This window comes from Balaenoptera musculus, chromosome 8 (genome assembly GCF_009873245.2).
Source record: "Balaenoptera musculus isolate JJ_BM4_2016_0621 chromosome 8, mBalMus1.pri.v3, whole genome shotgun sequence".
Lineage (NCBI taxonomy): Eukaryota > Metazoa > Chordata > Mammalia > Artiodactyla > Balaenopteridae > Balaenoptera > Balaenoptera musculus.
The window spans coordinates 44,863,958-44,878,332 of NC_045792.1; the positions used below are offsets into that span (position 1 = coordinate 44,863,958).

General features: G+C 44.8%; 1 protein-coding gene across 1 annotated transcript; it reads right to left on the reverse strand.

Annotated features, from left to right (window-relative positions):
- Positions 1–1,792: 1,792 nt before the first annotated feature.
- PRSS23 (serine protease 23) lies at positions 1,793–14,013 on the reverse strand. The gene is made up of 2 exons (XM_036862409.1): positions 13,883–14,013; positions 1,793–4,841 (listed from the first exon to the last, which is right to left on the reverse strand). Exon 2 carries the CDS (start codon positions 4,826–4,828, stop codon positions 3,698–3,700), a length of 1,131 nt encoding a protein of 376 aa, XP_036718304.1. The 5' UTR covers positions 4,829–4,841; positions 13,883–14,013; the 3' UTR covers positions 1,793–3,697.
- Between the last annotated feature and the right edge of the window lie 362 nt (positions 14,014–14,375).

The following is a 14,375-nucleotide window of genomic DNA, read 5'->3' on the forward strand; positions in this document are numbered from 1 at the left end:
TGTCCATGCCACTCTCTCACCCTGTCACATCTCACCCCACCACCTCCCCATATTGGAAGGATTTTTAAATGCCCTTCCCCTACCAGAGGCCCTCAGAATGTTGATCCAGGCAAAGAAGGCATGCAGCCCCACTGCAGTTCCTAGGTTCACGAAGATGACTGTTGGTCTGCATTCCATACGGTGCTTTGCAGGGTTTACCAGTTTAGGTGACCAGACATGCTGGATTTCCCAGTACCTACCGATGGTGTGCCTGCTGCCCTAGCCTCATTATTAATAGAATTCCCTTTCAGTCAGTCTCAAAAAAGTATGATAAATTAAGTGGCCACTCTACCAAATATTCATAAAAATCAGTGGAGGGAGGCAACTTCAAGGCACCCTTGAGCTGGTTCATGACAAGGACTAAGAAAAAGGACAGACACGAGCAGTTGAACTCAGAGAAGGCAGGAAGGAAAGCCAGGCTAGTGCGGGGACTGTCCCCTAGCCTCCTTGGCCGCGAGCTCTGACCAGCCGTGAGAGAGGAAATGCTGAGGACTGCTGTCCAAATTGTTTCGGACACTCTGGATAACTGCCACCTACCCTTCAGCTAGCACAGGGCGGACAGACCAGAGTCTTTATTCAAGGCTTGTCATCCTTGACAAGTTCGAAACTAAAGACTCCCGGGGGTGTTAGAGAGACATCATTAAACATTGACCCAGGTGTCACCGCGGGCTTGCCCTCCCACTGAGCAGGTAGAATGAGTCACACAGAGTGAAGACAATGATCTTGGGGTTCCGCTTTACTTAACAGGTTTTAAAAAAAAAATCCATTTTCTGGTCCAAAAAAGGTAAAGAGAGAACACAGGTACAACTCTGCCACTGGCCAGTTCATATTTCTGTATCTCTTTTAGCCCTATTTCCCCTCCCCCTGCTTTTTTTGGACTAGCTCCTTTCTGAAATTCAAAACTTTGAATAGTCTACGGAAAATATGTGTCCCCAGTTCTGCCACAACCTTCTGATTCTCAACAACAAATGATGTTTCAAGTTTCTTCTCTCCTGTTTCACCTTCTGAACATTTCCAAATCTGGATACGGGGTTCTGGTGAACCCAAAAGGCACCAGTACCTGACACCACTCGGGACTCATACTTTCTGCAGCGCCACCTAGACCAAAAGGCTGTTACAGCAATCCCCAAAATGTATTCATTAGAACACTAAATCACTCATAGGTATTATATGAGAAAACAAGGTTTCCGTGATCAAAGATGCTTATTGAAATGCAGATTTTAAAACATGTCTCTTTATTACAGGACTTCTTAGAGCTTTTAATGTGCAAACATGCAAGTGAAGCCCCAATAAAGAGAGGGAATATTGTGAGGCAACCCCCTCCTCCTTGATGATGGTGCCATTTTTATTTTTGGTAGAAAATCTGGAAGGATAAGCGTTTAAGGCACACACTTTGGGAAACATTGTTCTACTAGCCCTACTAGGAGTATATCCTTACAATGTACAACTAATATATGTAAAGCACTAATTATATTAATAATATTGCAAGAGCCTTTTCTTTATTTCAACTTCCATGATATTTCAATATGATGCTTCTTTCTATTACCACTGAAAAGGTGGATACGTTGAACTATTATATAGTCTTCTTTTACAATTCTATGAATTATGCTGTATATAGACTGTGGGTAATATTCTTAGTAAATCACATCTACTTGTGAACTAAATATTGTATTATTTTGACTTTGTGCCATTGCCCACCCTTGTTGAGTTTCAACATTGCAAAAAATCAAAAGCAAGAAATCAATGTGCTTCATAAAAGGAGCATCTATCAATATATTTTTTTAAAATCAGTTCTGGTCTAGGTGTCCAGCAAACTTCCTTTAGCACCAAGCAAGAGCAAAAACAAACAAACCCCCCAAATACCAGACATAGAGATGGAAACCCCTCTTCTTCTTCAGGCTAGATTCCTGTTAGATTCCAAAGCATATTGTAGTGGAAATCTGAAGGTTCCTGGTGGCCTTGCATCTCTGCTATGCACAGTATTTCTTATGTGATTTGAGGAACACACTATGGTTGTGGTAGTGTGGTAGTTTCTTGAGTGCTTTATCAGGATTATTCTTCTGAAAAGCTCGAGGAACATAAGCCAAAAGTCACCCGGAGAAGGTTTAAGCATCAGTGCTGTATTTCAGTGTCCTCACAAATAAATAGTCACAATGCAGGCTGGAAATGTCAGGGGTGCATGCACACCACATATCTGCCTTGTAATTGATTTGCTTTTTTTTCTCTACTGATACATTTAGAAAGAAGTGCTCGGGCTGAGAGGCATAGAATGAAAACATAAAATGAGTCCAAATCTTTTCCTTATATACTGTGATGATCATATTGATAAAACATTCATAAAGACATTTATTGAAGGGGTGATTCTGATCCATTTTGCATTCCCAATTTTCATTTTTTACTCTTGTAGTTGATTATGGGTGTCTGTAGCCTGGAGAATTCTAGTAAAAGAGGCCCTTTTAAAGCTAGTAAAAAAAAAAAAGCCATATTGGTTTTTCTTAAAGCATTTTCCAAATATTTTTACTATAAAATAAGTAAGAGAGAAAAGTTTCCAAATTGCACAAGTCCACAGCTTCCTGAAAGCGCACTGAAAACTATGCAGAATAATTTTGATTAGGCTGGATGACTGTGCCAGTCTCCAAACAAGTGGTTATTCTGTTGTGACATCTGCCAAGCAATGTGTCCATTGTGCTCTGGAATTTAATTCATTTTAAATTACTCCATCCAAATGATAAAACATGAGATGTTCCACACTCCAGGGGTAAAATACAATGATTGTTTTTAGTGTGACCACAACTGTTAGCTGGGAAGCAATACAGCCTGTTCTAATTAGGCCCTGATTATTGTCTTCTGGAAAGCAGCTAGTTCAAGAAATGTGAGTGAAATCCTGTTAAATGGAAGGATTGGCATAAACAATCTTGCTTACTCTGGTGTGACTACAAAGCTGGCAGAGCCACATGCAAAGGCTTCCCAGAAAGTACAGCAACAGTCTTCAGAAAAGAAACTATTTCAAAACTGAAAGATGCTTGGGGTACTTACTATAGGATACAGTTTAATATGTGTACCAGTATAATCAACAAATTATTTTACTGACCCAGGACTTCTGTGCAAATGCCCCCAAATCCAAAATATTATAACTGCCTGTCTAAAAAGTATTGTGAAAATTCCTAAGAGTTGTATGTGGTGGGGAACACTGCCATCTGGAAACATTAATGATTAGGCACTAAAAAAAACAAAACAAAGCAAGTTGAACCTCAGGAGAAAATACACACATACACACACATAAGAATTTATGTCTCCCATATGCCACGTATTTAATATAAGCTTTGGAAACAAGTTCAGATGAAATAAAAATCAAAGTTCTCAAAAGGTGAAAGATTAACTTAATCACTAAATCTTCCCTATTGACCCAAACATCAGTATGTTTTTTATTTCTATGCAAAAGTATGCCTTCAAACTGCTTAAATGATATATGATACACAAACCAGTTTTCAAATAATACAGCCAGTCATCTTGCAATTTAAAAAAATTAGGTGAAAGATATTATAACACATTTCTCACACACACACACACACACACACACACACACACACCCCAGTGACAAAATTTGGCCTCTCCTAAAATAGAAGACCATTAAGAGCGGCCAGAAAGGAACACCGTGTCACCCCTCCCTACAATCCAGGTAGTTTCCTTTAATCCAATAGCAAATCTGGGCATATTTGAGAGGGGTGATTCTAACAGCCACGTTGAAATCTTGTGGAGAACCGTTCATGTCTACCCACTGGTGCCCGGAAAAGATGCCAATAATTTTTCGCTCCCACTTCTGCTGCTGTCTCTTCCACATCCTCACGTAGACCCCGGACCCGCTGGCCCCGGGCTGGGCGTCACACTGCTGGTACAGCAGGTCATAGGTCTCATCTTTGACATCACAGAAGCGGTATACCAAGTTACCCGGTCGGTCATTGTCATAACCGGAGAAGTGGATTCTGCCCCCTGGCAGCTGCTTGGCGGGAGGGCTTACCCCAATCTTCATGAACTTTCTTTTGTGGGGTTTTTTGAGTTCCAGGAGGGCATAGTCATAATCCATGCCAATGTCGTTGGCATTGCCCTTGATCCAACCCTTGGGCACATGGGTGCGCTTCACCCGGATCCACTGAAATTTCATCTTCTCGGGCACGGCTGAGCTCGAGTCGTTGGCCCCTCGACCACCATCTTTAAACTTGGGCTTCAGGAAGCCCACTCGAAGTTTCTGGGTTCCTTTCACGTAGGTTTTCCCATCGTGTATGCAGTGGGCAGCCGTGAGGACGTGCTTCTCCGCCACCAGGGTGCCGGTGCAGCCTGTTGATAACTTCACCGATGTTGAGAACGGGTAGTTGAGCAGGAAGTCCTTCCCAAAAATGCTGAATCTGCTGTCGTAGCCATAAATCTGCCGCTTCCTTCGAGACTTTCCCGAAGACTCACCCTCACCACTTCTGAGGACATAGATGCCCACCTGTGTCTCGGTGCGGCTGCCGTTGGCATAGAGGGTTTCATAGGACAGGTACTGCTTGGCCTCTTCATAAGTGGGCAGTGGACTTCCCTTATGACACTGGGGGCCACACGAGGAGGACACTTCCAATTTGGCTTCGGCCCCAAAGTGTGGCTTGGCCAAGTTTAAGGTGGATTGGGGTAAGACCACGGGGAGGCGGTAGGCAGGCCAGGTGGGTTTCCAGTGGGCGCCGTAGGGGCTCACCTGCCCATCAGCACAGAGGAGGATGAGGAAGAGGCGGAGGAGCCCTGGAGTCCCCGCCATGCTGAGCACCACCCTGCAGGAACAAAGACAAGCAGGTCAGGAGGGCGAGGGGCTGAGCGCTCCTTTGCTGGGGAGGCAGCCTGGGGGCATGCCTGTCATTGTTTTAAGACTGTGAACCCTGTTCATTAATCGGGGTGTGGACAGGAATCCCTAGGTAATGGTCTCACTCACAAGGCAAGGGCTTGACCTTGTTTGTTCCTGTGGCTGGGTGCCCAAAATGAAATTGGGTATTCCTTCCCCTTGATGTTTAAGATGCCCCTAAGGACGGCCTGCTGCAGGGCAGGTGCATGGAGTCGTTAATACACAGATGAATTGCTTGACCAGCCCTGATAGCCATATAATTTTGAGCCTTCTTTGTGCTTGATTCTATACTTTCATCCTCTCTTACCTTCCTGGTCCCCCTGCCTTTCTTTCCTTCTTTCCTCTCAATCTCATTACAGCACGTACTTGCTCATCTCGAGGGTAAATTTAAATTACACAGTTTATTGAGTGACTAAGGCATCAAGGAGGGATGGGTCCACAGTGTCACACTTACTGGGACTCTGATTGCTTTTAAATCGTGAGTGATTGAGAAGAGGGCATGAGACTTTTTTTGTTTTGCTTTGCTTTGAATTTAGAACAACCTTAACTATTATAAGTTTAGTTTCAGAGTAACCAGGCCTCTGACAAACCAAATATTCCTTCATCCTTTGGATTTTGTTGTATACTACCAGGGTCTCTGTCAAAGATCTAAAGCTCTAATATTGCATCAAGTATCACACTATGACTATTTTCTATTCCTATTTCAAGTAACTATTGGTTACTTTTTCAGGTCTGTGCATCTGTGTTCCCAGCTAGTCTAAATGCCTTGAACTTGGGCCTATGCTAGCAACTCAACAAAGATTTATTGAAGGGATAGTTTGTATTTATGAAGAGGGAATGAATGAATGATTAGTGTGGCTCAAAATATATATATTTTTTAAATTGGGGTATAGTTGCTTTACAATGTTGTGTTCGTTTCTACCGTACAGCAAAGTGAATTAGTTATACATATACATATATCCCCTCCTTTTTGGATTTCCTTCCCATTTAGGTCACCACAAAGCACTGAGTAGAGTTCCCTGTGATATACAGTAGGCTCTCATTAGTTATCTATTTTATACATAGTATCAATAGTGTATATATGTCAATCCCAATCTCCCAGTTCATTCCACCACCCCCCCTTGGTATCCATACATTTGTTCTCTACATCTGTGAAAAAATATGTTGAATGATGCATGCTGAGTGCTAACGACAGAGATGCACGTGGATGATGTGGTAGCTCAGAGAAAGGGCGTGGAATCCAGTTGTGGGGAGAAGAAGAACAGGGGAGGCATCCCGGGGCAGGTGATGCTTCAGATGGGTGTTAAAGCTGAACAGAAATTAGCTAAGACAGAGTGAAGGGGACACTTAGAAAGAGGGAAAAACAGTCTGTGCAAGGGCAAGGAGACAGGCAACAGTACAAGTCACTTCAGTAACACACTAAGCTCAGCAAGGGTGGAACAGAGGACATGGTGGAAGCAGCAGGCAAGAGCCAGGTTATGCAGGGCTGTGTATACTAGATGAAGGAGTTTAGATTTTATCCTGAAAGTTATGTTTAAAGACCCAGAACAATCATCCCACAAGAGAAACAACAACAACAAAGATGATTGGAAGTACTCTTATAAATATTGAAGCATCAGTTGGCTCAGACTGGCTCCGAATCTTCTGTTCAAGAGAAGCTGACTAGCAGGTAGATTAATTCATTCACAATTAAGGACCCCAAAACAAGGACAAGGAGGGGTTAGGTCTTAAGAAGCTAGTGGGACATAGTGGGAGTGGGAGTCAGGAAGAAACTGTTTCACTATTCTCACGCTTCCTCTTTGAGAATACAGAGCTGCTAGCAACTTTTGGGTGCCTTTTGCTTTCTTTTACATAAAACTGGAAAATTCCATTGATCTGATCTAGTCCAGCTGAGCATGCCAAGCCATCCTCCCAATATGCACACACTATGTTTTCCAGTATGTGCTTGCCCCACCTGCCTCTGGGATCTGTTTTGCTTGACTCTTTCTGATTCCACTTCTGTCAAGTGCGTGGCTGGAAAAGAAAGAAATGAAGTCCTGGAAAAGCCAATTCCTTGGGACTTCCTGATTGCTTGAAACTGTTTCTCTCCATTTTTCCAAATAGGAAGGGTTCCTGGGCCCTTTGGCATGGAGGAAATATATCTAATTATTTCTCTAAATCCTTGAAATCATGGGGGGCATGTGTATGTGCATGTTTGCGTGCATGTGCATGTGCGTGTTTGTTTGTGCTGGTTGAGGGTATTGCCAGGACTAAAGGTTCTAAATGGATGAGGGAGGGGATGCTAATGCGGGTAGAGCCCTCTTCCCTAAGGGGGACTTTGGGGGTGGGTTAGGTGTGGTGAGGAAAACACTTCAGGAGACTTCAGGGGATGGTTCTCTCTGATTATTCCCATCTCCTGGCCGAGGACCCAGCCCTTGGACATACCTAGGGCTTGGACAGCCTTTTCTCTGTATAAGTTGCTGTGTAGGTGACGAAATGCTCCCGACACCAGAATCCCTGCCAAGTGTGATATGTACTAGGAGGAATCATGTATTTCCCACAGGGCTTCATCTTGGACCCCTACATACCACCCCCTCCTCACTTTGACTATAACATGGAGAACATTAACGCCTGTTAACACTGAGCAACAGATGTGTTAAGCCAAGTTTACTTCAGCTTATCTTTTTTTCCTTATAAATTTATTTATTTATTTATTTACTTCTGGCTGTGTTGGGTCTTCGTTGCTGCCCACGGGCTTTCACTAGTCGTGGCGATTGGGGGGCTACTCTTTGTTATGGTGCACGGGCTTCTCATTGCGGTGGCTTCTCTTGTTGCAGAGCACGGGCTCTAGAACGGAGACTCAGTAGTTGTGGCACACGGGCTTAGTTGCTCCGCAGCATGTGGGATCTTCCTGGACCAGGGCTCGAACCCACGTCCCCTGCATTGGCAGGCAGATTCTTAACCACTGTGCCACCAGGGAAGCCCCCTAGATGGATTTTTAAAAGTGTATTTGAACTAGTTTCAGACTCATTCCTACCATTCTCTTCCCTGACACCCCAGCCAATAGACAATGTCAACGGTTGGACAAATGGATAAAGCTAAAGACACGTGTCATTGGCACAGTCCTACAGAGTGCAAATTAGTTACTGCAGTAAATAATTTGCACTCTGTACTCCTAGGATCCAATTAACATACAAATTTCAGATTTAGGATTTCAAAAGGCATGTTCTAGTTGATAATATGAGCAGATTTTAACTGTCATGTTCTTCCTGCCCCTTGAAAATATCTACAACTTATGATAATATATAAGATCATACTATCTCATCTCCTCCTCTCTCTCTCCCAAGAATAATATTTTGAAAACAGGAATACTTGGCAGCTTGGATCTCTGGATTCTGTGTGTTCTTTCTTAAGATAAGCTGAAGTAGGGACTTCCCTGGTGGTGCAGTGGTTAAGAATCCGCCTGCCAATGCAGGGGACGCGGGTTCAAGCCCTGGTCTGGGAAGATCCAACATGCCATGGAGCAGCTAAGCCCGTGCGCCACAACTACTGAGCCTGCGCTCTAGAGCCCATGTGCCACAAGTACTGAGCCCGCGCGCCTAGAGCCCGCGCTCCGCAACAAGAGAGGCCACCACAATGAGAAGCCCAGGCACCATAACGAAGAGTAGCCCCCGCTCGCCAGAACTACAGAAAGCCCGCGCCCAGCAACGAAGACCCAACACAGCCAAAAATAAATAAATAAATAAAAACATTGTTAATGTACTAAAATTGCAAAAAAAAACCCAACAAAAAACCATCCATCTAGGAACCTTGTCTTAATGAATTAACCCCCTCTCAGGCAAAACTGATTCTAATTTCATCTTTCCAAGTGCTTTCCCTGTATAGTAAAGCCCTGTTTAAAAAATACTTTCCAAGACCTTGAAGCATGCTTCATTTCACATGTGTCACCACGGCATACCTTTTTGAAAAATGTCTGCCTTTCAAAAAGTAAACACTGTTTTTAGAAACCAGTTAGTGGGTGTGGAGACACAGGAACAAGTCTTTTCTGGGGTATGCGTGTTGGCTCTCACTGGCCACAGCTTCACTCCAGCCTCTCAACACACAGAATCGAATTTGTTCTTCAGCAAAATGAGGGGTGACTCTGCCAAGGGCCTCCCGGACCACTTACAGATCACAGGATGCTGTTAGAGGGCACTAAAGAGCCTACTGCAGACTATGGCTAGAATATTAAGACTCTAGACGAATAGCATCTAATCTAATCCAGAGCCTTCACAACTGAAATTCTGGGCAGTCAGCCAGTTTAGGAGAAGCCAGCCATCTATAAGTAAAACTGCTAAACCAACAGGGCAGGGTAAAGCTCTAATCCCTTAAAAATAAACTTTTCAGGGCTTCCCTGGTGGCGCAGTGGTTGAGAGTCTGCCTGCTAATGCAGGGGACACATGCCACGGAGCGGCTGGGCCCGTGAGCCACAACTACTGAGCCTGCGTGTCTGGAGCCTGTGCTCCGCAACAAGAGAGGCCGCGATAGTGAGAGGCCCACGCACCGCGATGAAGAGTGGTCCCCGCTTGCCGCAACTGGAGAAAGCCCTCGCACAGAAATTAAGACCCAACACAGCCATAAATAAATAAATAAATAAATAATTTAAAAAAATAAAAATAAAAAATAAACTTTTCAGATACCTCAAAAACACTAATTCTCTTAGTTTGAAGCATCCCTTATAAGTTCCTTATATTATTATTTCAACTCTATTCATTACTTTGTGTGGTAAGACCTTATTCTGAGAAGATTTTATATCTTCATTAAAGTTTCTAGGGCTTCCCTGGTGGCGCAGTGGTTAAGAATCCGCCTGTCAATGCAGGCGGCATGGGTTCGAGCCCTGGTCCAGGAAGATCCCACATGCCGCGGAGTAGCTAAGCCCATGCACCACAACTACTGAAGTCTGCGCGCCTACAGTCCATGATCCACAACAAAAGAAGCCACCACAATGAGAAGCCTGTGTACCTCAACAAAGAGTAGCCCCCGCTTGCCGCAACTAGAGAAAGCCCATGCGTAGCAGCAAAGACCTAACACCGCCAAAAATAAATAAATAAGATAAATAAATTTAAAATAAATAAATAAAGTTTCTATCTAACTCTGAAAGCTACAAAACTGTATTTTAAAAAAAACAACTTTAATTCAGATTTAGAAATTAATGCAGGTCAAATTATTCCAAATTGATTTGGTTTTTAAATACCTGATCAGAAATTGGAAGAGAAAGTTGTATGTTCTCAGGTCCCCACCTGGGTTTAAACTGACAACTGTAATAAAGTTACAAGCTTCATAAGTTACTCACTCCTTTACCAAATGTGTGTTTAGGGTGATTTAGAAATTGTTATGAACAATGATCTCTTAGTCTTCTAGCTCTGGTCTTTCCAGGTCCAAGATTCTCTCATTTTATAATTTTCCAGGATCACAAAAGTCCAGGTCAGGCATTATGTTGTTTATAGACAGCGTCTGCACTGTCATTTACTGCTCAGGAGCTTTTACTCAAAGAACTGTGGAAGGCGGAGGCACAAGGGGAAAGGAAAAGAAGGCGAAGGCACAAGGGGAAAGGAAAAGGAAAATTTATCATGCTAATCTCTTGCCTGTCTGGATGGCAAGGTTTCCCTTATCTGTTTGCAAAGGAAACAAAGACCTCCAGCAGAGGGCAGCTTTCAAGAATGGAGTAGAGGATGGCTAGGTGAGAAAGCTCTTAGGAAAGTCTTGGGGCAGAGAGGAGGAGGGGGACACACCCTACTCCAGCTCAGGGCCTTTCCTAAGGCATTCACACCTTGCCCTGACCCCTTTCTCATTAATAAAACACTTTAAAATTAGGTTGGTGGCTTTGCATTAATTTCCCAATTCACCTGATAATAGAATAATTCCCCAGGAGACAATTATTGTTTCCATTTTTATAAACTCTTGGTAAGCCTTAGCTATGCCCATTTAAGTTTATTTAAACATAAACACTCTAGGATGAAAACAGTCATAATTTCACTACTGGAAAGGTAACTAATGGGTCACATAATTTTTAATTCTCTCCTGCCTTTAAATGAATCATTTTATCCTTATAGAACTGTCTGGAAAACTCACACCTTAAAAAAGGAATGAACATTTCCAAACCTTATCCTTATTATTAACCAACAAGGACCTACTGTAGAGCACAGGGAACTCTGCTCAATATTATGTAACAACCTAAATGGGAAAAGAATTTGAAAAAGAATGGATACATGTATATGTATAACTGAATCACTTTGCTGTACACCTGAAACTATCACAACATTGTTAATCGACTATACTCCAATATCAAATAAAAAGTTAAAAAATAAATTAATTAATTACAAAAAATCTGGACAAAAAAATTCAGGTCTACAACATTTCATTTCTAGGAATAAGCCTTTACTGGATAAGGAGTCCTTAGATACATAATTACCTTTTAAAGTTCCCAACTAAGTATTTTCATGCGTCACTTCACCTAAATGACAAAGCCGAATGGAAAATGAAGGTAAGCAAATATTTTCTCACCATGCTTAGTAATATGGAAACAGTATTCCTTTTCCAGCTCTGTATATCTGACTCACAAGAGGGTTACACTTTCCATGTTCCATCACTCCACATGAGCCGCTGTCCCTCTGTCCACTGTCTGAAAATATTTATACCTTATGAAGATGCTGCCACTTCATAAGCCCACTAATAACCTTACAGTGAAGGGACACTGCACATTATCAGATGTGCAGACAACAATCACTGCTTGGAGACTGTAGCACTGAGATGGCTCTCTGCCAGTTCTACACCTTGAAAACTGCAACAACACAGGTCTCCTCAAGGGGGCAAGTGTTTGGGATAATGGTTTAACTCCTATAGCAAAGAAGCGCTGGCAGGGAAAATCTAATCCTCAGGATATAAGTTCTCTGTTGTACAACGTCTGAATTCCTGTGACCACTATAAACAGTAATGACAGAAAGAAACAGCAGGGAAGTTTGTGAGGATAAAAGTTTTGGACACCATTTGGAAGGATGGCAAAGGGTTTTTCCATGGACTCTCTGGCCAGGGATACTGAACAGTGAAACCATGCTAATTCCTAAAGCAAATAGCTAAAAATGAACAAAGCTCTGGGAATACTCTGCAGCCAGGCATGCTCTCATTTTCCTGACGCACAGAACCTGTTAAAGGGAAACAAACCTAATCACATAATGGTTTAAGAATTATGGTCTTGTACAGGAAAGAAATGCAGGGTATTTACAAGCCCAGCTACCCTAAACATAATCTTGTGGTCAAACGAAGTTTAACTTCTTCTCTATCAGATTTTAGGCAAAATGAACTACCCTAGTGAGCCTGGGACAAACCTGGCAGGAGAACAAGAGCAGAGTATAAAACTGTCAATGGTGAGACCATGAGAAACGAATTCCCTGGAGTTGGGGGCGGGGGAGGGGAGTTAGGCATGAATAATGGCTGGTGGATTAAATCCTAAGAGATCTATGAGAAAAGATGTGCAGGAGAACCTGAGACTCTTAAACACTGCAGACAGGGGCCAGAAGTGTTCTCAGACCCACTAATGGGCACTTTGGCACTTATACTACAGACAGAAAAATGCACCCACATTCACCATCTACCTGAATAAGTTGTCACTGTTACAAAAATGAGATCCATATTAGTTACCTTGGAAGAATGCTTCCTTTCCAGTTCAGGCAATGGAAAGGATGACAAGTTATCTCTTGACTTTAAGTGGCAAAAATACAAGTGAAACAATCTATTCAAATGCAGACGGTGTGCATATGATCACAAACACTTTCACAAGTACATATAGTGGCTTGTGTGGCAGTTTCTAAGCTTCTTTTCCCCACTCCACCTCCAATCAACTCCTGTCTGACAGACTTCTTAAGAGATGCAGTTATAAGGTCTATTTTAAATGTTCTTATGCACAGGTATGATTCTGAGACAAGTGCAATAAATAGCCTGATATTAATTTGGAATTCAGCTTTTGGCCACAGCTGAATTCAACTCCTTACCACAGGGCCTCGTCAAAATGATTCTGGCATTGGCCTACCTGCTCCTGAGGAGGGCACAGGGACCCCTCAAGTTCAGTTTCAGAAGCTAAGAGAAGGCAACCCTAAGCCAACACCGATCCTGAACAACCAGGAGCTTTCCACCAGCCAGGGGCTGTTTCTGAAGTCTCATAGATGTCACCCAAAAGGGAATTAAACAAACAGGCTTTTTATCAGCCACTTTCTCATGAGATGTTCGAAAGCAAACCTAATCTGTATTCCGGAGGGGAGTGGTGGTTTTCCTTCATCTAAGTAATTCTCCTCCTTCCTCTTTTAAAACATTTTTGAAACTTTTTTCAAACTGTTTTTTTAAACGTTAACTAGTGATGAATGTCCACAGGCCCAGGAAGAAATATTTGCTTCCAGCAACTGTTGATAGTTCACGGACAGTAGTTTCTAGGGATGCGCAGGGTTATCAATCAAGGCACCAGAGAAAAGAGCCTCTTTGCTGCAGTCTCCTTGCTTGCTAAGGTTTGTTCACAATCACATGCCCAGGATTTAAAAATTAATGTTCAGATCTTGTTGGAATACGTATGTGCAAAACTCAAGGGAAGAAGTGAGGGTGTGCGTGTGTGTGTGTGTCTGTGTGTGCATGTAGGAGGTGTCGGTGTTGTCATCTTCCAGCCGGAGGACAGCGTGCCCAGAGCGGGCTCTTTCTTTACTCCCACCCAGCATCCGAGATGGTAGTTGCAAAACTTTCCTTCCCCACCCGATCCACGGGTGACACCGCGTGAATCCAAATGCCCTGCAGCTCCTGAGTCTCCGCGGAGCTCCCCCAGGCCGCCGGTCCCACCCCTCGAGCCCCGAGGGTAGCCCAGGCGAGGTCTCCGGTGCCGCCCCCCCCCCCCGGGCACGCAGCCCGCGGTCCCCCCGCCTCGCACCCACCGACCCTTTGTTCCACGGCCCCCTCCGGGCCGGCGCCTTCACTCACCCGCGCCGGGTCGCCCGCCCGGGCCCCGGCTCGCCGCGCCGCTCAGACAGGTGTGGGGGCCGGGAGGGCGCGCGCAGCTCCCATGCCGGCTCGGCGGCGCGACTGAGTGCGAGCGGGCGGGCGGGCAAGCAGTGCGGGCGGCTGCCGGTTCCGCCCCCCGCGCCTCCCGAGCCCGCCCGCCCCGCCTCCGGCCTCGGGAGAGCCGCGCGGCCGCCCCCCGCCCCACCCCGCCCCGCACGCGGCCCGCGCCCCCGCCCCTAGCCGCCCGCCGCCTGTCCGAGCCGGGCGCGCAGCCGGGAGGACCCGCGGCCTTGCGGCCCCGCGCAGGTGGCCCCGGCGCCGCTCGCCTGTCCCGGCCTCTCCGCGCCAGCCCGCGCCGGCTCTCGGGGAAGGGCCCGCCCTGCCCGGGGACCCACGCAACCCTTCCTGAGCGAGCCTGCGGCCTTCGCTGCAAAGACCAGGGGCCCCTAAAGTCGACAGCCTAGATCTGCGG